This window comes from Martes martes (assembly GCF_963455335.1).
Source record: "Martes martes genome assembly, chromosome: 15".
Lineage (NCBI taxonomy): Eukaryota > Metazoa > Chordata > Mammalia > Carnivora > Mustelidae > Martes > Martes martes.
Window position 1 is genome coordinate 45,408,249 of NC_137903.1, and position 26,421 is coordinate 45,434,669.

Consider the following 26,421-nt stretch of genomic DNA (forward strand, 5'->3'; position numbering starts at 1 on the left):
CAGGGGTTTTAAGACAAATCACTGTTCGCCATGAGAGAACAAGAATCCCAGCCCCTGAGCTGCACACCAGCAGCTGCCGTAACTGGTACTGAGGCAGCAACAGACCGTCTTGACTGATATTTCCTTGGTGACAGAGCTATCTTGGAAAACAGTGACATGAAAAGTGTATCTAGGAAAGAATATTCTGAGTCACTGCTTCACAAAACTTCTCCCCTGAAGTATCAATAAGGGTAAAAGAGTGTGTTGTAGCCCAAAGAGAGTATAAAATTCTTTGAAATCCTTTGTTTTATCCTAAAACTTTGTGTAAAATTTTCCCCTGATACATAAACCTCACACACACACAAATACTATCACCATCCCGTCACCAAAAACTACCCAAAGTCTTCAAGTAACTTGCAACTAGGAGATCACACATGTTTACTTTTTCTTCGCCTCTGACACCTCCTGGCACAAGTATGTATGTATGTGCCTCCCACCCACTCTGGAACACATCTATACGCCAGTTTGAGTTACAGGTTTCTGCTCTGGATTTAAAAAATAGATGCACATAAAAATTTTATAAAAGGGGGGTGCCTGGGTGGGTCAGTGGTTTGGGCCTCTGCCTTCAGCTCGGGTCATGATCTCAGGGTCCTGGGATCGAGCCCCGCATCAGGCTCTCTGTTCAGCGGGAGTCTACTTCCCCCTCTCTCTGTCTGCCTCTCTGCCTAGCTCTGATTTCTCTCTGTCAAATAAATAGAATCTTAAAAAAAAAAATAATTTTTATAAAAGGTAACATTCCCTGAATGGAGGCCTATCTTAATCTGGTATATTCACTCCCATTTATTACCTCATTCTGAACCTTATAAATAAAAGGCATGTGTCTGACAAATTATCACCTAAAGTACAATTTCATTTAAGTTAAAAATTATCCTGAGGGGCGCCTGGGTGGTTCAGTCCTTAAGTGTCTGCCTTCGGTTCAGGTCATGATCCCAGGGTCCTGGGATCAAGTTCCATATTGGGCTTCTTGCTCCGTAGGGAACCTGCTTCTCCCTCTGCCTGCCACTCCCCCTGCTTGTGCTCTTCTCTTTCTCTGGCAAATAAATAAAATCTTTAATAAAAAAAAATTATCCTTGGGACGCCTGGGTGGCTCAGCTGGCTAAGCATCTGCCTTTGTTCGGCTCGGGTCATGATCCCAAAGTCTTGGGATCAAGTCCCACATTGGGCGGGGGTCCTTGCTCAGCAAGGAGCCTGCTTCTCCCTCTGCCTATCGCTCCTCCTGCTTGTGATCTCGCTCTCTCTCACTGACAAATAAATAAATAAAATCTTTTTAAAAAATTATCCTGAAATATATTTTTTCCAGTAGGAGGCTTTCATAGGTTCAAAAGAACAAGCTTAGGCAGATTAGCATTCTAATCCAAGGACACAATGAGAATGGTCCATGCCTCTTTCTTTCTTTCATTCATTATTTTTTAAGTAATTTCTACACTCAACGAGGAGTTCAAACTCATGACCTCAAGATCAAGAGTCGCACACTCTACCAACTGAGACAGCCAGACGCTCTTTCTCATAAAAGTCCCACATTCTCTGTCGTTGTTCAAAAACACTAATAATGAATGATTTTACTTGGTCATATTCTTAATCCTCCCTTTTATAAGAATTTTCTACTGAAATAAACTACTGCTCTCTTGAGAGTATTACTACAACAGAAACCTTTCCTATGACCCCTTTCAGTAAGGCACTTTAACAGAGATGAGAGATGGTCTCCGCCAGTGCTACTCAAAGCAGGTCCACAATATGACATGACACTCGCACCGGCATATGGAATCACTAGACTACTTTCTTCTTGTTGACAAGTCCTGCTCCAAAAAAAAAAAAGAAAATGTCAGCTAAACTAAATAATAAGTAGTATACCTAGTGATGTAGTTGGTTAACATATTGGGAACAAGTTCTAAATCTTAACAATGAGGACTGGTAATGAACTGTTCTCAGACAGGCAGGCAGCCCAGGACGGCACTCCGAGTAGCAGCCGGCTCTGGCGGAATGACTCATGTTAGTCACAGCTCCATTAGAAGTGACCCTTACCGCCACATAAGATGAATGCTGGCCTATTATAGAGGGTAATGAATCCGGAGAGTGAGAAAAGTTTATGTATAGACTGTGTGGTGCTTTTTCTAAAGTACTTTATCTCCTCTTACCCTTAATAGGCCCGATAAAGGAGACACACTGACATTTTCCCTTACACAGGTTTTTTAAAAAACCAAACCAAACCAAGATAATGAGCCCTAAAGTATTGGGGCCCAAATCACCTAATTTTGGTCAGAGGCAGAATCTAGAACAGACCCCTTTATTTTTTAACCACTAATGAAACTGAAAAGTGAAGCTCACCTTTAGTGATGCTGAGTGTGTTATCACCACTGGCTACGAAATCGTAAAGTGCAACAAAGAGATTAGGGTCACTCTCAGTGGCTCCAAGTAAGTTCTCCTTGGAGCTCCACCTGATGGCTTCATTCAGTGCCTGGGGTTCAACATCACAACCATAGGGGCGGTGCAAGGCTTCTGAAAGACATAAAAAGAGAAAGGAATTCACAGTAAGTTCAACAGTTAAATTAAGTTCACTTGAATTCAGTACATACACAGTATTTTAGCTGCTGGCATGTGTATACTGATGGCTCCAGGGTGGAAAAGAACTGTATAATATGGAGCCATGAAGAATGAGCAAATGGCACTGTCTCCTAAACATGAGAGAAGTTTACTTGTTGAAAATGCAACAAGACAGAGAAGAGATCGCAAATGAGCATTCAGCTGTGATTCATATGCACTCAAACCAAAATCAGAAATAGAAAAAGCAGGGTTTCTCAAAATGGGGGGGAAAACCCCACACTCAAAAACATGGCAATTCGTTTTATAAAACATATAGGCTACTTTGTGGTGGTGGTGGTTTTAAATTCTGTTTTAAAAATCCTCCCAGGGGCACCTGGGTGGCTCAGTGGGTTAAGCCGCTGCCTTCGGCTCAGGTCATGATCTCAGGGTCCTGGGATCGAGTCCCGCATTGGGCTCTCTGCTCAACAGGGAGCCTGCTTCCCTCTCCCTCTCTCTCTGCCTGCCTCTCTGTCTACTTGTGATCTCTCTCGGTCAAATAAATAAATTAAAAAAAAAAAAAAAAAAAAAGTTTAAAAATCCTCCCAAACTACCCTTCTTCACTGACTCTCTCCACACAAAACAAATTGTGGAAAAGGTAACAGAAACTTTAAGAAATATGTACATACTGCATAAATCTGGATCCTCTGTCTACATACATGAAAATTATAGAAATAGTGCTTCCAGAAAAAAACAAAAATACTAAAATTATCTGTCAAACAATAGAAAAATGTTTTGGCTTAATACAAATATTCTTGGCACTACAAAATACCTTTGTATTAGTATGCACGGTCTACCATGTAACAGCTTCCAACTGTTGTTTTAAAAAGTTTTTACCTTATTTTCTTTTCCTAGGTAGTACATTTTTAAAAATATTTTGAGAACTTAATTGACGGCTCTAGAAAATATCACCAGCAATAGCCATTTGAGTATCTACAATGTGTAATGGTTGAAGCCTTCTAAGACCTGTTTTTTTTTTCCTCGAGGCTTTATGGGTTCCTAAATTTAGTCACACTACACAAATAGGTGATCCCTATAAAGATCACCTGCTTTTTGCAGTTCAGGTCATTTACACAAAAAATACACCATGCCTTCAGCAGTGATCTTCTCGATCACAGGAACTGTTTATAGCAGCTCTCTGCCACTCTCCAACTACCTACTGTGATGTAACACTTTACTATCCTCTCTCTCTCTCTCTCCTCCCTCCACTCATTTTTAATTTAAAATTGACTTTATTATATCTGAAGAAAAAAAACCTTGGATCTGTGGTTTCATTTCTTTTCAAACCCACACCCTCCTCTCCATCTCTACTGCCAACACCGCAGATCAGACCCCCACCATCTCTCACCTGGACTACTGCCTCCAGTCTTGTCTCCCTCAAAGCCATCCTCCACACAGCTGGCAAAGTGATCTATTTAAAACAAAAATTTGACCAGGTCACTCTTCTTAAAATTCTTTAATAGTTCACCATCAAGCTAAAATCTCTTTAATTGCCTTCAAGGTCTTTTATGATCAGGTCTCTACCTACTTCTCCAGCTTACCTTTCCCCCCTCCAAACTTCAAATTCTAAACTTTAACACACACCATGATGCTTCCTGCTTTTTTGTGCCTTTGCACACGTAGTCCTGGCTACATGGAATGGGATCTCAACCCACCCTTCTTTTGACTGGCTCACATCTCCTCATTTTGTAACACTCAGTGAGATGCATTTTAATCTTAAAACAGAATTAACTTGTTTTAAAAATGGCTTCATAACAGTCTACAGACATTCTTGCGGTAGGATGGATCGTAATTTTCCCAATAGTTTTAGAGTTCACTTCATCACATTCCTTCCTCCTCTTAAACACAATGTATCTTTACAGTTTCAGAGCTAATTAAATTTTGTTTCACATTAAGAATATTATGACTGGGGCGCCTGGGAGGCTCAGTCGTTAAGCGCCTGCCTTTGGCTCAGGTCATGATCCCAGGGTACTGGGATCGAGCCCTACATCAGGCTCCCTGCTCAGCGGAAAGCCTGCTTCTTCTCCCTTTCCCACTCCCTGTGCTTGTGTTCCCTCTCTTTGCCAAATAAACAAAATCTTAAAAAAAAAAAAAAAGATTATTATAACAAATCTGAAGGTATGCCCAGATGCCCTGAAAAGTTAATGTGAATCAGATGCTCCTTGTTTAAATGCAGTTACAAGGAATGGAAACAGCTGTATTATGTATTAAGATAACCAGTTAGGATTACCAAACAAAACACCATATTCTATGAAACATCCTCCAAAGAGATCACATGTACTGTTTTTCCTTATGCTTGAGAAAATATCCACTCTAGCAGAATTTCCATGAGACTACAAAATGCCAATCTTTTATTAAAATGAAAAAAAAAACAGCCAAAAAGTATAGAGAATATTTGTAATATATATTAGATTCTATACTGAGTATCACATGATCCTCACTAATAAATGTTTCTTGCCAATGATGGCGTTAACATTATAATGTTTTGTGATTATTACCCTGTTTAATGATTATCAAGCAGTTCAAGAACATTTTCTTCTTTTGCAATAGAAGTCCCCCTTGTTTGAGGTTATACAAATAACAAAAATCAAGGGTAATAAGAACTTCTGTACTATCACTGACAAAGTTAGAAACAATAATTAAACAGATATTGAAGCCAACTCTTAAATCCTAGCAGACCAAAACCAGCAATGCCATACAATTTTACCTTACTTTGTGAAACCCAATATATGAACACTTAAGGTTTACAAATCTAATAATTTTAGAGAACATCTACTATACATCGTCATTCTGAGTTTCCGAATATAAAAATTATAAATCACTAATATTTGGATTTAGAAAAAAACACTCTCTGTTCTGTCCCCAAATCTGTTTCTCCTCCACAATTCCCCATATCTTACTTAATGACAATTTCCTCTTTTCAGCTGCTCAGGCCAAAAACCTTGAATTTTAAATACAAACTTCTTGGGGCGCCTGGGTGACTCAGTGGGTTAAAGCCTCTACCTTCAGCTCGGGTCGTGATCTCGGGGTCCTGGGATCGAGTCCCGCATTGGGCTCTCTGCTCAGCGGGGAGCCTGCTTCCTCCTCTCTCTCTCTCTGCCTACTTGTGATCTCTGTCAAATAAATAAATAAAAATCTTTAATAAAAAAAAATACAAACTTCTCACTATAAGGGATGCCTGGGTGGCCAGCTGGTTAAGCATCAGCCTTTGGCTGGGGTCATGGTTCCAAGGTCCTGGGATCGAGTCCCACACTGGGCTCCGTGCTCACAGGGAGCCTGTTTCTGCCTCTGTCTGCCTCTCTCTCTTTCTCTCTCTGACAAATAAAATCTTAAAAAAAAAAAAAAAAAAAAGCTAATGGGGGCACCTGGGTGGCTCAGTGGGTTAAGCCTCTGCCTTTGGCTCAGATCATGATCTCAGGGTCCTGGGATCGAGCCCCACATCGGGCTCTCTGCTCAGCAGGGAGCCTGCTTCCCCCTCTCTCTCTGCCAGCCTTTCTGCCTACTTGTGATCTCTCTCTGTATCAAATAAATAAATAAAATTTAAAAATTTAAAAAACCTAATAATACATATGTTGGCTAATTGAAAATAATAAAAGAATTTCTTAAGAAAAATAAATACACAATTTATTTTTTAAAAGCTAGCTATAAGATGAGTTAAGTTCTGGGCATCTAACATATACCACAATGATTATAGTTAATAATACTGTATTATCTACTTGAAAATTGCTAGAGTAGATATTAAATGTTCTTACCACAAAAAAGGAGTAATTATGTGATGTGATGCAGGTATTAGCTAACGCTGTGGTGGTAATCATTATGAAATACCTAAGTATCAAATCAACACACTGTATACCTTAAATTTACACATCATGTCCATTGTATCAATACAGCTGGGGGCGGGGACCAAAAGTAAAATCCTTAGAATCACTCAGGACTCTTTTTTTTTTTTTTAAGATTTTATTTATTTATCTGACAGAGATCACAAGTAGGCAGAGAGGCCGAAAGAGGGAAATGGAGAAGCAGGCTCTCCACTGAGCAGAGTTCGACATGGGGCTCAATGCCAGGATCCTGGGATCACGACCTGAGCCAAAAGCAGCCACTTAACTGACTGAGCCACCCAGGTGCCCCTCAGGACTCCTTTTCTGCACTCACATACTACATCTAATCCATAAGGAAACCTTATTGGCATTGCCTTCAAAAACATACCCAGAATCTATTCATTTCTCACGCCCTTCACCACTACTACCCTGTTACCACCATCATCTCTCTCCTGGGTTTCACCACGCTCTTGATTTCCACACTTCTAGCCTCGTTCTCTGTCTATTCTCAACACACCAGCCAATTTTTAAAGCATAAGTCAGATCTTGTTACTCCTCTGCTCAAACTCTTTGATGGTTCCCTACCATAGAGTAAAAAGCAGAAGGCTTGTGAGAGCCTGCAAGGCTCTTCACAACTTGTCTTGCCCATATTTGTCTATACTCCTCCCCCGGTTTACCTCATTCTGGATACTGGCCTCCCTGCTATTACCTGAACAAGGCAGGCATGCTCCTGCCTCAAGATGTTTGTATTGGCTATTTCTTCTAAAACATTCCTTCCCCAAGACATTCACATGACACTTCACTCAAGTGTGTCCCTCCTGGTACAGCATTCTCTGACTATCCTATTTTAAAACGTGGCTATTCCTGACACCACTCCCACCTCCCCCCATGTCTCCTTCCCTATTTCTCTCCATAGCTCTTACTACCGCTAACGATATAATTTACTTATTATATTCATGTATCTTACCTAACTGCCCCCCAACTAGATTATCAATTTTATGAAGACAAGGATTTTTGCCTGCTTTGTTCACTGATAAGTTCCAAGCACCCAAAATAGTGCATGTATGTAAGAGTCTCTCAAAAAACATTTGTTGAATAATGAATCATGTGTAGTGTTATATTCACATGCTGTAGTGCTATGAGAGGACAGGACAGAAAACAAAACTCTGGATCAGAAAAGGTCTCAGAGAAGAGAAAGCATTTAAATTAGATGAGCAGGAATTGTGCACTGATGACACAGCTGACAGGCTGTCAACGTGTAAGGACATGTCTATGACATGTGATTCATCTGTACTGGAGACAAGCTCCATCAGCTCAAAGAAGGTTTGTTAAAGGCAAGTTCAGCTTAAAAAACACATTATTTGAAAAAAGGCAGGGGCGCCTGGGTGGCTCAGTGGGTTAAGCCTCTGCCTTTGGCTTGGGTCATGGTCTCAGGGTCCTGGGATCGAGCCCCACGTCGGGCTTTCTGCTCAGCAGGGAGCCTGCTTCCCCCTCTCTCTCTACCTGCCTCTCTGCCTACTTGTGATCTCTCTCTGTGTCAAATAAGTAAATAAAATCTTAAAAAAAAAAAAAAGGCAATAAGCACAATTTTATGTAAACTTAAAAAGATTATTATAGGCCAAACAATACTGTGCATTTATCAAATATACAAAAAATAAATACAGGATAAAAGTAATTTTTGAAGCCAAAGTACTAAAAGAACCATGACTTGGAAAACAATCCTTTTCATTTCCCACTCCCCTTCTTCCTATCTCTGCTTCTATGATCTTTTTGGTCAAGTCAAAGATCTTATTTCCTTCCTTTCTTCTTTCTTCCCACTCATGCTTTTGTTCTCATAGAACTAAGGGTCCATTTCCTGTACAATCCGTCTGCACAGGATATCCACTTAAACACCATCCTATCCGCTAGCACCAAACAAAAGGGAAAATGTTCTGAAGACAAAAAACATCCTAACATTTTCCTAAGACCAAGAATGAACATGTATTAAATCATGAAGAGTTAAAGAACTAAATGCAAGAGAACAAGCTAAGGAATAAGGGCAAAAACAAACAAACAAAAAACCCATAGGAAGGGCAAGTAAATGTCACCGTGTTATCCAGTGGGTCTCGTCTATGCCACTTTTCTCATCGGCTTAAAACAGACACAGCTGGATGATTCAGATGTACTGTGCCCTCACAAATCCAAGCATGAAGGTTGGGAATGGGTTTTGGGGTTTTTCTGTTCTTGTTTTTGTTTTTTAAAAACAATGTGAAGTGCCTACTATATATTAGGTGCCTTAGCGGGTTAATCTTTCATTAATCACTACTACCGAGGTAATCATAGACTTAAGATGAGACAATAGACTTGATTTTCACCTATGCAACACAGGACCCAGCTAGCAGAAATATGACTATTAGTAAAGGTAATTTTATTACTTTTTTCTGATAGACTTGCAGAAGACAATAAAAATAAGGCAAAAACATAGAAACAGCAGTCTGTACAAAGTAAATTATCAGGATTAAAGAAGTTAAAATCCAGAATAAGACTCAGACTCAAATTCAGAGACAATTCCTAAATTTAATGTTTAATTTTATTAAAAAACACTTTTACCAATTAGTCATTCAATAACTTTTATCATTTTAATTAGAAATTCGTCAGGTAAGTAACTGGAGAATTAAATACAAAAATTTTTCACTTGAGGCATTTATTTCCAAGCATTTACAAATCTGTATCTTGCCAGAATTCTACTTTATCTGATTGCTTATTCTCTAAGAAGCTACTACTTTTTAATATCTTTTAACAACTATGTAAGGTAGTTGGATAAATCATTCAACAGCTCTCAATATAGCTTAAGTTCTTCATATCAAGCAAGACATATCTTAACATCACAAAATATTACATATTATTCACTATTCTTTCTTTCAGTAAGTACTTACTGAGACCCTACCTATGAAATACCAGAAACAAAGCACATAAAACTTCCCTGGCCAACAATGAGGACAGTAACAGTAGAGAGAATTTTTCTGAAATCTCCATTCACGCTTGATTGCTGTGAATATCCACACCCCGCCCAAGCTATCACCTCTGAACCATACCTGTCAAGTTGGGTACAGCAGTGTCTGAGGCCTCACTACTACACAGGCAGCAAAGCGACGACGTGTCCTGATCCCTGCCATAACTATTGGGTGAAAGCAGGACTGTTCCAAGGACCATTCCTCTGACCAGAAGCACAAAAGTTAAACTGTTCTATGTAGAGGAAGTCTTAAAATTCCACTCCCTGACAAGCCATACCACATGCATGTGGCATTTACTCATGTACTCAGTGGCCACAGGGAACCAATAGGAGGGTAAGCATTTACAAGTCCCAAAGTGGGTGGAGAGTAACCTAAAGGAAAATGTCTAGTAATCAGCAAAGACTGAGTCACAACAGGGTTATTCAGAAGAACCTCTGGGAATGTTTTGAAGGAAAAAAAAAAATAAGTAAAATAAAAACCAACACACATAAGAGTAACAAATAATAAAATATGTAAGGATCAGTATATATAGATGGAATTTTGTTTCTAAATGGATGATGATGTAAGCTGTAGAGAAAAGTTCCCTTGGAGAAAACCTGTTTACAATAAAACACCAAATATACTTTTAAAAGAGGAAACGCCCTAAGGAGACTCATCTTTTGCGTCGCTTAAATTAGTTCAAGTAACCACAACTCCAAAGTCAAAGAAATAGTTACAATCTGATTCATGAGCACAGAAGCCAGGAAATAACTGCCTTCACTAACATTTTGGCTCTACAGCTTAATACAGTTAAAAATATGGCATAAAGGGGTGCCTGGGTGGCTCAGTGGGTTTATAAGCCTCTGCCTCCAGCTCAGTTCATGATCTCAGGATCCTGGGATCAAGCCCTGCAGTGGGCTCTCTGCTCAGTGGGGGGCCTGCACCTCCCCCCCCCCAACTTCTGCCTGCTGCTCTGCCTACTTGTGATCTCTGGCAAATAAATTTTAAAAATCTTTTAAAAAAATACAGCATGATTGAGACAACACAGATAGACCTAGAGGGTATTACATTAAGTGAAATTAGTGAAATTTTCAGACTGAGAAAGACAAATATCATATGATTTCATTTAAATGTGGAATCTAAAAAAGGAAACAAACAAATAAAACAAAAAGCAGAAACAGACCCATAATTATAGAGAACTGATGGCTGTCAGAGGAGAGGGGGAGTTGGGGAGATGGGCGGCTGACACAGGTTTCCAGTTATGGAATAAGTCACAGGGATGAAAGCTACAGTGTAGGGAATACAATCAATGGCACTGTGATAGCACTGTGTGATGACAGATGATAACTACACTTGTGGGGAGCACAGCATAGCATATAAACTTGTTCAATCACTGAAACTAATGCAACATTGGGTGTCAATTATATCTCAATTTAAAAAAATAAATAAAATTTTAGGGGCACCTGGCTGGCTCAGCTGGAAAAGCATGTGACTTTTTTTTTAAGATTTATTTATCCACTGGAGAAAGAACGAGCATGAGCAGGAGTGGCAGAGGGAGAGGAAATCTCAAGCAGACTCCATGCTACTCGTGGAGTGTAGAGCTGGAGGCAGGGCTTTTATCTCATGACACTGACTGACAGACAACAAGGTCCCAAGAACACAACCTGAGCTGAAACCAAGAGTCTGACACTTAACTGCCTATGCCATCCAGGTGCCCCAAAAGAGGCATCTTGATTTCAGGTGGTGAGTTTGAACCCACACTGGGTGTAGAGATTACTTAAATAAACTTAAACAAAATAAAATAAATAAACTTAAACAAAATAAAAATAAATTAAAAAAAAATGGGTCATGACAGTGTTGAAAATTTCTGAACATTAAAACGTGAAAAAGCAAATTTTATTAATATATAGGAACAAAGTTAAATAAAATGTAAAAATCTGAGATGAGAGTACCTTGTTGAGAATTAAACTAGTAAAATCTGCAAATAGTACACTAAATTATTTAATGGTATTATCTACAAAAATAACACAAGAATGTTTCTAACTGGGTGCCTGGGTGGCTCAGTCAGTTGAGCATCTGCCTTTGGCTCAGGTCATGACCACAGGGTCCTGGGGTCAAGTCCCCCATCAGGCTCCCTGCTCAGCGGGAAGTCTGCTTCTCCTTCTCCCTCTGCCTCTCACCCCTGCTTTACTCTCTCTCAAAAAAGAATAAAATCTTTTTTTTTTAAAGTGTTTCTAACTATACAGTTAAGAACACTCATTGATCAATATTTAATAAGCACCTATTATGTACTAGCCACTGTGCTAAGTTTCAGGTCCCTAAAGGAAACAGGTTAAAACTGTAATATACCAGGACTGAAACTGTTTTATAAAGTTGAAACAAAATTACAATGTAACCTTAGAGAAAGATTGTCTCTGAATTACTAACAGCTTAAAAACAAGGCTTATACTTTCAATGAAATTAACCTTTTATAAAGCCAGTATTGTTAACATCATGGGAAAAGCAAGAGTTAAATGACTAATAGTTACCTCAATTAATGACTCAGTGTTTCAAATACCAGGTTGATTTTCTCCTTCCCTAGATAATCTTTAAAAATATAACAGAAAGGGGCACCGGGGTGGCTCAGTGGGTTAAGCCTCTGCCTTCGGCTAGGGTCATGATCTCGGGGGTCCTGGGATAGAGCCCCGCATCAGGCTCTCTGCTCGGTGAGGAGCCTGCTTCCCTCTCTCTCTGCCTGCCTATTTATGATCGATCTCTCTCTCTCTCTCTCTCTGTCAAATAAATAAATAATATCTTTAAAAATATATAACAGAAAGGAGCTCCATAATCCATATTCTATATACACCTATATTCCATACCACATAATTTATTATTTAGCCAGAAAATCTGCTCTTCAAATTACTAATAATTAATAGCTACAACTCAGAAAATTAGAAAAATTAAGACACTACAAAAGTATAATATAAAGAAAATAAATACTTTTGTGATTCTACGCTGCTTTTAACTATCTAAACTATTTACTAACTTTTAAACATTTTAAATAAAATGAAAAAGAACACATGCAAAACTAATCACCAAAAAATGATATATGAAACCTAAGAAGATTAAACTCAACAAAACTATTAGAAAGACAAGTTCTTATTTTTAAAATTCTTTGTTTTCAGTTTATAAAAGTAACACATGCTTATTATAGAAAATCTGAAAACAACATATAAATAAAAAGACAACAGCACATCACCCACTTCTACAGCCCCATTTGTTATATCATTAAAATAACATTGATACCTTTGCATTTGGTCCTTTTAATCTGCATGTTTCATTCATTCAGCCAATTATTTCTTGAGTGGCTACTATGTGCAAAGCACTTCACTAGGCAGGAAATATCAGGTGCTAGGCAAGAAATAAAGTCCATAACAGATGAAGATAATGGGTTGGAGAGGGGAGGAATTTCACTACTTTAAAGAAGGTGAGGGGTGCTTGAGTGGCTCAGTCAGTTAAGGGTCTGCCTTTGGCTCAGGTCATGATCCCAGGGATTAAGCCCATGTCATGCTCCCTGCTCAGGAGGTGTCTGCTTCTCTCTCTCCCTCTGCTCCTCTCTCTTTACTCCTTCCCTGCTCATTCTCTCTCTCTCTAATAAATAAATAAAATCTTTATAAGAAGGAGGGGAGGGGGAGAGAAAGGAGGAGGAGGAGGAGGGGGAGGATACAGACATACAGCATACAGTGTAACGCCATCTGTAGGGACTTTTCAATGCATGTAGATATATGACAACTACATAACACAGTGAAAAGAAAAATCTGTATGATGGCAAGGTTCCCATATTTCACTTGAGGTGGCAAAATACTGAATTTAAGTAGTGTGAAAAGTTCAATATGTATACTGAAATTCCTATAGCAACTATAGGAAAACCTATCCAAGATACAGCCAGAAACTACAGGTAAGTGATATGGAATATTAAAAAGACATGTTAATAATCCAAGAGAAAGCAGAAAGGGGCAAAGAGAAGAAGTAACAGGAAAAAAAAAATTGTAGACCGAAATCCAAACGTATCAATGGTTAACATTAAATGAAAATGATCTAAATATAATTATAAGCTAGTTTGTCATAATAGATACGTATGATAAAACTACAGGCTATCTAAAAGAAACTCCCTTCAAATATAACCATGGAAGTAGGTTAAAAACAAAAGGATAAAAACATATGTCCACAGAAAAACCTGTATACAAACCTTCATAGCATTATTAATAATAGCCAAAAGTAGAAACAACCGAAAAGTCCCATCAGTTAATGAACGGATAAATAAAACAGCTCAGCAAAAAAAGGGAAGTACTAATACATGCTGTAACATAGACGAACCATGAAAACATGTCAAGTGAAAGAAGCCAGTCAAAATGAACACATGTTGGTGTGATTCCATTTAGATGAAAGGTCTAGAATTGGTAAATCCATAAGACAGAAAGTAGATTAGTGGTAGCCTAGGGTTGGGATGTGGGGAAGAATACAGAATGATTGCTAAAGGCTATGGGGTTTCTTTTTGGGGGGTTATGAAAAATTTTTTTTAAAGATTTATTTATTTGTCAGACAGAGATCACAAGTAGGTAGAGAGGCAGGCAGAGAGAGAGGAGGAAGCAGGCTCCCCGCAGAGCAGAGAGCCTGACGTGGGGCTCGATCCCAGAACCCTGGGATCACAACCCGCGCTGAAGGCAGAGGTTTTAACCCACTGAGCCACTCAGGCACCCCGGGAGTGATGAAATTATTATAAGAGTAAATTGTACTGATGGTTGAAGAACTTTGAATATACTAAAACCATTTAATCATATACTTTAAGTGGGTGGATCTATGTTTCATAAAGCATTAAAAACATTATGCTATGGGAAAAAGGGCCAGATTTAAAGTCTACATGTTGCATGATTCCATTCATATGAAATACCCTGAAAGAGCATGTATATAGAGACAGAAAGCAAATTAGGGATTACCTGGGACTAGAGGAGGAATGCTGACTGACTGTAAAATAGTACAAGGAACATTTTGGGTGATGGAAATATCCTAAAACTAGACTGTGGTGAGAGTTACAAAACTATGTACATTTTTCAAAAAAATCACTGAATTATATATCTTTTAAAACTTAAGTTTTATGAAATGTAAATCATAGCTCAATAAAGCTATTTTTCTTAAAGCATAAAAGGTAAAAAACAAATTCAGACTTTTGTTCTCTGAAATATATCATTAAAAGAACCAAATGATAAGCCATGGACAGGAGAAAATATTTGCAAGTTATATTTTCTAACAAAGGATATATCAAGAACTCTCAAACTCAACAGTATGAAAACAAACAAATTAAAAAATGGATAAAAATTCTCTTCAATAGAGGATGACAAATAAGATGTTCAACATCAGCAATCATTTAAAAATGCAAATTAAGGGACGCCTGGGTGGCTCAGTTGGTTGAGCGGCTGCCTTCGGCTCAGGTCATGATCCCAGCGTCCTGGGATCGAGTCTCACATCGGGCTCCTTGCTTGGTGGGGAGCCTGCTTCTCCCTCTGCCTCTGCCTGTGCTCGCTCTCTCTCTCTCTGACAAATAAATAAATAAAAAATCTTAAAAAAATAAAAATAAAAATGCAAATTAAAACCACAATGAGATACCACTACAGATGTGTTAGAGTGACTAACTTAAAAATACTAGTAATACTACAGATATAAGCCAACTGGAACTCTCCTAAGTTGCTGGGTGGAATGCCAAATGGCACAGCCACTCTAGAAAGCAATCTGGCAATTTCTTGTAAAACATCACGTATATGATCCAGCAATACCACACCTATGTATTTGTCCTGGAGAAATGAAAACTTACATTCAAACAAAACCCTGTAGATAAATGCTTGTGGCAGCTCTATTCCCAACCATCCCAAACTGGAAATTATCTGTGTGTCCTTGAATGGACAGATGAACTGCAGTACGTCCATACAAGGGAATACCACTCAGCAATAAAAAAGGAATAAACTACTGATACACACAACAACCTGAATGGATCTCAAAGGCATTATGTCGAGCTTCCCAAAGAAGCTGGCATCAAAAGCATACATTCTTCATTCAGACAAAACCACCGTGGTTGCCAGGGGTCAGGAGTAGGGAAGATATAACCACAAAGTGCGCACAATGGACATCTGGGGAAAATGATATGGCTATTCTGTTTCCTGAGAGTGGTGGTGCTTACACATATCTATGCATGGGCTAAAATTCACAGTACTTTACATGCCCCCAAAAAGTTGATTTTACTACATTAGTTTAAAATATTGAAGTTCAGGATCCAGTGCTAAGCCCTAAAGAACACCCACATTTAATTTTTAAGATTTTATTTTTTTGACAGAGACACAACAAGAGAGGCAACACAAGCAGGGGGAGTGGGAGAGGGAGAAGCAGGTGTTCCACCGAGCAAGGAGCCTGATGCGCGGCTGGATTCATGACCTGAGCCAAAGGCCAACGCTTAAGGACTGAGCCACTCAGGTGCTCCAAGAACACCCACATTTAGAGAGCAAACAGAAGAGGTGTCAGCAAAGGAGACTAAGACTAGTCAGCAAGGAAGGAAGAGAAAACATCAAAGGCTGGGAAGGGGAACTGTACACAGAAGGAGGAAAGAATCCAAAGCGTTAACTGCTGACATGTTGATAAATAAGTACATAAGAGTATTCATTGCTTTTATAAGCTATACATCAAAAATTTCCCCATATTCTTACAAATCATCAGAAGTCTTTTTAATGGTTATATGTATTTCCTCTTGCAGAGGCACCACCATTTCCAGTAACACTTACATGTACCAAGTTACAAGTCACCTAATAATACCTATATGCACTTCATACCCCCCAATTTTTCTGATTAACATGACCTCATTAAAACAAATTTTCTAGGCTTGAAGCTCAGCCGCCATCATGAATGACACAACAACTATCTGGACCAGAAAGTTCATGACCAACCGACTACTTCAGTGCAAACAAACGGTTATTGATGTCCTTTATCCTGGAAAGGCAACAGTACCTAAGACAGAAATTCGGGAAAAACTAGCCAAAATGTACAAGACCACACCAGATGTTTTTTTTTGGATTCAGAACCCATTTTGGTGGTGGCAGGACAACTGGCTTTGGCATGATTTATGATTCCTTGGATTATGCAAAGAAAAATGAACCCAAAGACAGACTTGCAAGACATGGTCTGTATGAGAAAAGGCCTCAAGAAAACAGCGAAAAAAACGCCGAGAACAGAAAGAAGAAAGTCGGTGGACTGCAAAAGCCAATGTTGGTGCTGGCAAAAGGAAATGAAGTGTCTAGCAGTAAGCTGGAGATTGAACAACAGAAGGAGTAAAGATGCTGCAGTGGCTTTATCTGTGGTGATTGCGCAGATTTTTCATGAGAGGATTAATAAACTAAGAATGTTAAAAACAAACAAACGAATTTTCTAGTCCAAGGACCTTTTCAACTCATGATACATATTTCCAAAAAATTTTACCACTTTACACTCATAACAATGTGTAGATGTTCATTTCACCAAGGTGTTTGTTCATATATATATATTTTTTAAAGGCAAACAAAAGTAACTTGCTTAAATTCACAATTCACTTCCCATTTCTTTGGCTAACTACACAGTAATTTATTCCTCGTGACATAAAATATTTTCTCATTTCTTTTGCTATTTTTTTCCTATTTTTCAAGCTGTTAAGAGGCACAAGAAGTAAATCAAAATCAATAAACAGGAGATATACAAATATGTAACTTCTAGTGGCTCTCTTCCCTCTAGATATGACAAAGAAAAAAATCTGATTCTTCCCTATGTAGGCCCTCAATTTCAAACAGTTCACCATTGGAGCTGTCATTTCTTTTCTTTCTTTCTTTCTTTTTTTTTTTTTTGGAGCTGTCATTTCTATACCAGCATGTATTCTTAGAGTGGACAGCCACACCAGATGAACTATCCCCAACAGGTCACCTATCCGTTTTTCTTATCAGCATCACACAGACAGCATTACACCATCCAATGCACAGAAAAGTACTTTCTAAGACAGGGGTCTTTTCAAGTAATATTTTGGGACGGAATGGTAGACCTCAAAACATGTTCAATTCCATTATTACTGAGTGAAGAAACAAAGCTAGTGTCAGAACCAAATGATCTCTAGCGTGGCAGGTGCCACAGTCCTGCCTGCTGCTCACCTTCGCCCCTCAACCTCCCAACACAGCAGCTGACTAGAATTCTAAGAAAGCAGAGCACCAATTCCATGCCATGCTACTTCACTCTTAGTGTTCACCACCTTATCTTTCCTTTTGTGAACTCAAGGCTTCAGGAACAAAAACTGGCCTCTATTACAAAAACCAATCCCTAATGTTAAGTTTTTGTTTTTTGTTTTCGTAATCCAAGACCTCAGGCTCTGTTGTAAGTAGCCCTGGGCTCTGCCATTCAAAACATGAGGCTTCAACTTGGTTAAGTTATTTACAATACCTGAGTGTACAGTTTTCATACATAAAACAGGAAAAAATGGTAAGTACTTTTATGTAGTCCTTAAATGAGATTAAACGGATATAAAGTGTTTAGGGGAAAACCTGACACCCTAACTTAAAACTTCAGTACCTTCTGTTCTAAAAGTACACCTTCCTGCCTGGAAAATACATCTATTAAAAGATAAGAATACATTTGTTGAGCTCGAGTTAGACGATGTGTATAGCTAAAAAGAAGTCAAAGGTACAGAAATAAAAGTAAGCAACTCTAAACTTTTTTGCAAAAGTAACCCTCTTAAGGTCAGTTAGTAGTTAGTAATAGTAGTTATAGATGATCTCCCAAGCTCTCATACACTCTCAATTTGAGTATATCACAAAAAGTCCCAAGAATCAAAACGCTATTTTATTTTTTTAAAGATTTTATTTATTTATTTGACAAACAGAGACCACAAGTAGGCAGAGAGGCAGGGAGAGAGAGAGGAGGAAGCAGGCTCCCTACTGAGCAGAAAGCCCGATGCGGAACTCGATCCCAGGACCCTGGGATCATGACCTCAGCCGAAGGCAGAGGCTTTAACCCACTGAGCCACCCAGGCGCCCCCAAAACGCTATTTTAATGAGGACCATACTTACCCTCCTCCTTTGTCTATTCAAATTCTGTGTTATCTTTCAAAATGTAGCTCAAGTTCACAGATTTCTCCCTGAACCCGACCTCTCTGACCATTTCTGATTAAGTAATCTCTGCCTTTGCCTAGAACAGCAACTGTCATACTATACTGGGACATCTTCTATAGTGTATTTACTATAATTTATTACTTCCTTTTTTTGTCTTTTTTTCATCCAGTAAGATTAAGTTTCTACAGGTATAGAACCATTATGTTTCTCTGTCCTATGAAACCCAGCAAAGTACTTTACTAATAAATAATGACCGGTAAAAAGGATTAACTCATTTAAAAAATTCAGTGAGACTTCTTGTTACAAAAATAAAACCTAGGGGCGCCTGGGTGGCTCAGTGGGTTAAAGCCTCTGCTTTCAGCTCAGGTCATGATCCCAGGGTCCTGGGATCGAGCCCCGCATCGGGCTCTCTGCTCAGCGGGGAGCCCGCTTCCTCCTCTCTCTCTCTCTGCCTGCTTCTCTGCCTACTTGTGATCTCCCTCTGTCAAATAAATAAATAAAATCTTTAAAAAAATAAAAAAATAAAACCTATTAACAGCATCTTTTCCCTTTTTCTACACTAGTGTTTCTCGAACTTTTTTTTTCAATTACCACTACTCTAAGGACTAAAATTACATTTAACTTAAATTAACTAAATAATTTAACTTTTTTTTAAAGATTTATTTATTTATTTGACAGACACAGATCATGTAGGCAGAGAGGCAGGCAGAGAGAAAGGGGGAAGCAGGCTACCCGCTGAGCAGAGAGTCCGATGTGGGGCTCGATCCCAGGACCCCGGGATCATGACCTGAGCCAAAAGCAGAGGCTTTAACCCACTGAGCCACCCAGGAGCCCCTAAATAATTTAACTTAATTCAATTTCTCCCTAACAAGAGAAAGTAAAAATTAAAAGGGTAAGATTTTGCAGGGTAGCACTGAGATTTGGAGGGTCACAAACCACTGTAAATACCTAAGTTATTATCAGCCCTGTTGAGAATGCATGCTCTATACTTAACCAAATCCTCCAAACACTTGAAGGTCTGAACAGGACTCATTTGTTCCTATTAGAGTTAAGAGTTTTCTCTAACTACAAAACCAAAGATGTCAACACACTTCGGACTCAAAGTTTTCTGTTACAGAGAAAGGAAGAACACATTTTTCTAAGCAGGGGGTAAGAACATAAACACACACGCATGCATGCACAACAAAAGCAGAGAAGAAAAAGCATTGAGCATTTTAAGTTTTACAAGACCAGACCAAGACATGTGGGAACCTGGGTAGGCTATTAATACAATTTCAAAACAACACTCCTTAAATGTGTACTCAACATTTACTCATCAAGAAGCCTGAAGTTTATGCTAAGGGAGAAGGGAAAACAAACAAAGAAGTGATCCGGGGGGCGCCTGGGTGGCTCAGGGGGTTAAGCCTCTGCCTTCAGCTCAGGTCATGATCTCAGGGTCCTGGGATCGAGCCCCACATCGGGCTCTCTCCTCAGCAGGGAGCCTGCTTCCCCTTTTCTCTCTGCCTGCCTCTCTGCCTACTTATGATTTCTTTCTGTCAAATAAATAAATAAAATCTTAAAAAAAAAAAAAAAAGAAGTGATCCGGAATAATTCATCTCTGGCCCTAAACTCAGGAGTCCTGACTCAGCAAGAGACCCTGCAGTTAACCAGAATTACCCACCTCAGCAGGCACTTTCCCATGCCCTTTGGTGGTCTAAGGCTCTAGCCCAAACAGCTTATGAAAATATTCCCCAACACCACAGATAATACTATTTATGAGAGGATTTTTAGAAGCCAATTTCTTCTCTTTATTTCACTTCCAGTGAACCTTCAGAAACTGACAATCTGCAGAGGAGCCCAGCTGGCCCAATCCTTAATCCAGCTCAGTGATTCTGCTGCATGAGAAACTTGGCCTGATTAGAAGAGACAAGAAGCCTGGAAATCTACGTGTCTTAGTCAAGTAATGGGAGATATTTGTGAGCCAAATGACACAGACAACCTTGAAAACCAGACAAAAGAAGAATTCAGACTATACTGAGATACAATAAGTAATCATTGTAGATTTGTGAGAAGTAGTAACACATTGACCGTGCTATTTAAAGAAGACTGGTCTAAGACACCCGGGTGGTTCTGTCAATTAAGGTTCTGGTTCTTGATCTCAGGGTCATGAGTTCACACCCTGGATTCAAACCAGACATGGAGCCTACTTGGGGTGGGGAGGAGGGGGGAACTGGGGCACCTAGGTGGCTCAATCAGTTAAGTGCCCAACTCTTGGTTTGGCTCAGGTCATAATCTCATGGAACTGAACCCGGTGTCAGGCTTCACACGCAGTGTGGAGTGTGCTTGAAGATGCTCTCCTCCTGCCCCTCCCCACACATGCATACAGAGTGAGTGAGTGAGTGTGTGTGTCTCTTGTAAATAAATTAATCTTTTTGTTTGTTTGTTTAAGATTTTACTTATTTGACAGAGAGAGACACAGTGAGAGAGGGAACACAAGCAGGGGGAGTGCGAGAGGGAGAAGCAGGCTTCCAGCTGAGCAGAAAGCCTGATGCAGGGCTCAACCCCAGGACCCTGGGATCATGACCCGAGCCAAAGGCAGACACTTAACGCCTGAGCTACCCAGGCACCCTAAATAAATCTTTTTTTTTTTTTTAAATAAGGGAAGAGGACTGCTCTATAATGCTCCTGATGGACCCCCTGCATTTACAGAGACTAAAAGTTTGCCGCAGAAAACTAAGCAGGGATAATAGCCTGTTCATGGCACAGACAATGACATATTCAAGAAGTCTTTTAAAGAAGGGAGTTGACAATTATCTAATAATAGAGGATATAGGAAAGGAAACTAATAAATCTCTCTCTGGTTTGGAGCAAAATGAATATAAAGTAACATCCAGATTTCAAAGCCAGAGTTATAAGACTAGAATATAAATGAGGTATATCCACTAAGGACATTACTTTAAGAGTTGTCAACATGGTTCAACATTTAATACAAAAGGCAATGGAAAGTAGAATTTCATCAAGACATTTTTTAATCAATTAAAAAAGTGGCAATAATCACAAGGACTGGTATCACTGGGACAAAATGGTGTTGACAAGGCCTCGGCCCCCTTTAGACACTCTAGGGAAGAATCCATCCCTGGCCCCTGCTAGTGTCTGGCTGCCACCAGCATCCCTTGGTTTGTGGCCACATCGCTCCAATCTTCAAAATCAGCATCTTCAGAGCTCTCTGCTCCAGCTTCATATCATGTATGTGACGTTTCCCTCTGTCTCCCTCTTACAGAGATACTGACTGCATTTAGGGCTCACTCAGGTAACGCAAGATAATCTCTCCATCTACAAAGACATCTCCCCTCCCCACTTTTTTGCCATGTAACATTTACAAATTCCAGGGATTAGGGCATGGATATCTTTTGAGGGGGCACTTTTCAGCCTACCATAGCTCTCAAATCCCACCAACCCCAAATCACTCTCCTGGTCAGCGGACTCCTAGAGCCTCTGAGTAAGTACACTCAGATATCCTAAAAGAACCAAAAACCCATTTTGTTCCTACTTCTGCTTTTATTTCTTTTTCAGTTTAGCATGTGTATGTCCGTGTGTGTTCTTGCTAATGGCATACCCATTCACCCAGGTATTTAATCCGGAAACCCCATCATCATTCTAGAATCCTCTTTCTTCCCTAATTCCTTCTAACACTATTATCCTACAGATTCCAGCTCCTAAATCTCTCTCAAATCCGTGAACTCTACTCCCTTACCACTTGTCCTCATTTAGGCCCTCTTTATTTCCGTGCCTGAGCTGCTACAACATTCATCCACCTGATTTTCTTGATTTCAGTTTCACTCTGCTCCAATCTAATATCCACATTGCCTCTAAACTGCAGTTTTGAAAGGGCAAGACCATCTAGAGTTATGTTCCTACTTAAAACCTTTAAGGTTTTAGGGGCTGCCGGGGGCGCACAGTCAGTTGAACACCTGACTCTTGGTTTCAACTCAGCTGGTGGTGAGAGTCCTAGGATTGAGCCTCGTGTCAGGCTCCACAGCAGAGTCTGCTTCAGTTTCTCTCTCGCTCTCTCTCTCTCTCCCTCTGCCCCTCTTCATCCACACTCCTGTGCCTGTGCTCTCTCTCCAATAAATAAATAAATCTTAAAAAAAAAAAATCTCTAAGGGTTTGGGCTCTCTACTGCACAGAGTTAAATTCCAAATTTCTCACCATGATATGAGAAAGATTAGCCATGATCTGGCACTTAGCCAGATCCTCAATCTTATGTTCCTCCATATACAACTCTGAATATATCAATTTGTTCAATCTTTGTTGCTAATTCTCTTCTCCTATAATCTTCCTTTCCAGTTACCTAGTGAACTCATTTAACACAATTCATATTCCTTCTGTTCAATGTTCTCAAAAGTATTTTCCCTCTCCCCTAAAATAAAGTTTGTAACTCTACACTTCATCATATGCACACAGATTTTAATTAGTAGTTATCTGTGGGGAGGAAATACTGCATAATACAGAAAAATGCAAGGTACTATTATTTACAATGTATGACTCCAGCCTTACCCCATGTAAGGAAAGGGATTATGTCTTATTCATATCTATTTGCCTAGGACAAGTATTCAATAAACACTTATTGACACATCATTTTTTCTCAAGTATAGAACAAGACTTGCTCATTTTTTTAGAAACTAAAAGACACAGTAATGAAGACAATTAAAAAGAGCCATGAATCCCCCCTGGGGATAAAAATACATATGTTTATTAAAATAAAAGTAAAAAAAAAAAAAGCCATGATTCCAACACCCAGAAATAATTACTGACAACAATGTTCATACATTTTAATACAGTATTTTCCTCATTTCCTTCCTAAAGATGTTCCCTTATATACTCTTACAGCAATTTTAGCCTTAAGGCTAACCTTAAGGCTAAAAAATAACCTACCAATTCCTGTAGGTTAAGGTTTAGAACTTGGCAATAGAAGGAATTTAGTCCACAGATTTGTTTGGGAAATGTGAAAATTTGATTCATCTCATTTAAATATCTAGATATTCAGATCCCTAAGATCTAAGATCTGTAGAAGTGTTATGGTTTTAAGAAATTTCAAAGCAAACTTCATCATTAGGTAGTTTTTATACATTTATAAAACAATTTTAATTTTCAAAGAGGAACAAAATTTAAAATAAAACACAAGATGTGATCCATTCCTGAAGTAGTTTACCCATTTTATGGCCAAAATACCAACTGCCCAAAAGTATATAGTCCTTACAGACTATCAAAATGAAACTGCAAAGTTTCCAAAGTGTTTCAGAGATTTGGTCTAATTAGCTTATAACTTTATTTTTAAATGGCATGCTTAATTACATACTGGTCTTTATGAAAGAGAAGTTGAAGGCTCCCCTCTCCCTTCCCAGATCTTCATTTCCTCACAAAGTTGAATCAGAAGCTTGGCTTCCAACTCAACCATCAAGGAGACGGAGGACTTGTGACTTACTATATTCGAGACAATGAGCAAGCCATATTTTCCCCCATCTCTTGTGTTTTCCTTTTTTTTCTTATTAGAAGGTATAGTCTTTTCATGCAGCTAGAAGTAAGATCTATAATTTGATCCTACCTAATTGTATTTCTTCAATGGGGTCCAAAGCCAAAACTCTTGCTAACAAAGTGTTATCCTGCCTTGCTTAGTTCCACATGCAAGCATCATTCTTGAAAGAGGATCTTGTATGAAGGGAGTGATATAATATGGGACTTAGGAATTCTTGTGTTATAAGAGCATCTCTTAGAACGTCTCCCTAACAGCACCCACTTCTCATTATTTCTTACATTACCATTTGCCCTCTTTCTGAAGGTATAGTTTTTTTGGAGGTATAGTTGCCTTGAGATAATATGAGGATATACACATTTGGGAAAGAATCACCTAGCCACAGATCAGACTCTTTAAACAGCTGTTTGCATTTAACAATATGATCACTAATTTTCTTCTGTATTAATCACTGCATCTTGCACATTATAGGCCTGCAAGAATTTTTAAATTAATGTTCACAAATCTCTACCAGCATGAAGTTTTTATGCAAACTAAAAATGACTCAAAGCAATTCTAGCCCTCTACAGTAGGAATATAATGACAGCTACCATTTATGGAGCACATATGTACAAGGCACTTTACACACTTTAACTGACGTATTATAATTTATAATATCATTACTTACAGCTCTGAAAGACAGGCATTACTATCACCAACACACAAATGCTCAGAAATGTTAGGTAACTCATTCAAGTTCCAAGAGCTGGTGAAGCCAGTATACAAAACCCTCGCTCTGGTCCTGCTCCAAAGCCCATGCTCCTTTCACAATTCCAGGATCCTCTCTCATTCAATAGAGTGGGAAACCAAAACTGAAAAAAGTCCTTTAACCTCCTGGAGAAGAATTTCACAACAGCTAGACTCCCCAAGTAAATGACTGATTCCTCTGTCCATATGTAAGAATGACATTTAATAATCAAACCTGAAAGACTAATCAGAATGATAAACACGTGCTTACCAACTAGTCCATTCCATCACAGAAAACTGAAAATCTCTGCCTCTTAATCCTGGCAGAATAATCACAAATTTTTCCAGAATTAATGCATAATGACTCAGGGAAGAGTTCTAAATATTTGTATAGGTCATGCCAAAGTCCAGAATGCATGCAAAAATATAACCTCTTCTCTAATTAACTGGACAACTTTCATCTCTTCTTTGAACAATCTTATTTAGACCAAAATGGAATAGACTGTGTCTTTTCTCTTGATTTGTCCTCAAAGAAAGGAGCTGAACAAAAGTCTTCCCTTAATATATGGCTCATCTCACAAACATCACACACAAAGAGTAATGTATATGTGGGTTTTCATTAGGAAATAATTCTTATTGTTCTTAAGGTTCTCTAACCTTATCTTTTAGGACACCTGTCACTGCTCTGCAGATAACTTAGTAACATAACAATCCTTTCATGCAATGCTGGGTGGGGGAGGTGTCAAAAAAGCTGTTTTTTTCCTTTTTCAGATCCATGGAGCTAGTTTTCTAGTGTCTCGAAAAGGCATGTGTATGTGCTTATAGTACACTCCCCGTACTTGGGTCCTGGCTACAAGCTACTTCCTGCTGAACTCAGATATTTCCCATTACCTTAACTAAGAGAAACAAAGACCTTATTCATAACCTTTATTTCAGCAGCTACTAGCTGTCCAAAGCAACAGAATCCTCCCTACAGCATGAATGTTAGAGGTAAGAAGAAAAAAAAAATAGTTGAAATTACAAAATTCTTTTGGTTTAGTACTCATATTAATATACACTTTTTGTGGGGCACCTGGGTGGCTCAGTGGGTTAAAGCCTCTGCCTTCAGCTCAGGTCATGATCCCAGGGTCCTGGGATCGAGCCCCGCATCGGGCTCTCTGCTCGGCGGGGAGCCTGCTTCCTCCTCTCTCTGTCTGCCTCTCTGCCTACTTGTGATCTCTGTCTGTCAAATAAATAAATAAAAAATCTTTAAAAAAAAAAAAAAATATACACTTTTTGTTCAAATAATCTATTTTTAAAAATGCCCAGGATTTAATTCCTATTGCAAAACTCTGTATTTATCTCAAACTTAAAACAAGACTATCATTGAAATTACAAAATTATTGAAAAATTTTAATGATATACCTTTGTTAATAAAGCTCTCTATTAAAGTTATTTTTATTTGGACATCTGTCAGCATCAAACTGTGAGTCCCTGGTATGCTAAGTGTGATGTGAATACTATGTATTCATGTGACTGTGCACAATAACTCATAGTAGAGTTGACTATTATCACTGGCTTAATTTATGATGCAAGGTAAAAACCCCAGGACAGCAGAAAAAAGTCTGCATTAACACTCCTACAACTACCAA

At 38.9% G+C, this 26,421-nt stretch overlaps 1 protein-coding gene and 1 pseudogene across 5 annotated transcripts in view; one reads left to right on the forward strand and one right to left on the reverse strand.

The window, feature by feature from the left end:
- ABL2 (ABL proto-oncogene 2, non-receptor tyrosine kinase) overlaps positions 1-26,421 on the reverse strand; it is a 114,515-nt gene that overhangs the window by 20,987 nt on the left and 67,107 nt on the right. For 2 of the 4 annotated variants that reach the window (XM_080824190.1, XM_080824189.1), the window contains exons 1-3: positions 9,509-9,641; positions 3,965-4,027; positions 2,365-2,535 (exon numbers count right to left, since the gene is read on the reverse strand). In XM_080824190.1, coding sequence (XP_080680316.1) covers positions 2,365-2,535; positions 3,965-4,027; positions 9,509-9,626 — 352 coding nt within the window. In that variant the 5' untranslated portion in view covers positions 9,627-9,641. Of the gene's footprint in view, positions 1-2,364; positions 2,536-3,964; positions 4,028-9,508; positions 9,642-26,421 lie in introns of those variants that run through there. The other 2 variants (XM_080824188.1, XM_080824187.1) reach the window with 1 other exon arrangement.
- Positions 16,330-16,716, forward strand: LOC308355747 (small ribosomal subunit protein eS24-like; annotated as a pseudogene). Its single transcript has one exon. The product of its transcript is annotated as a small ribosomal subunit protein eS24-like (transcript).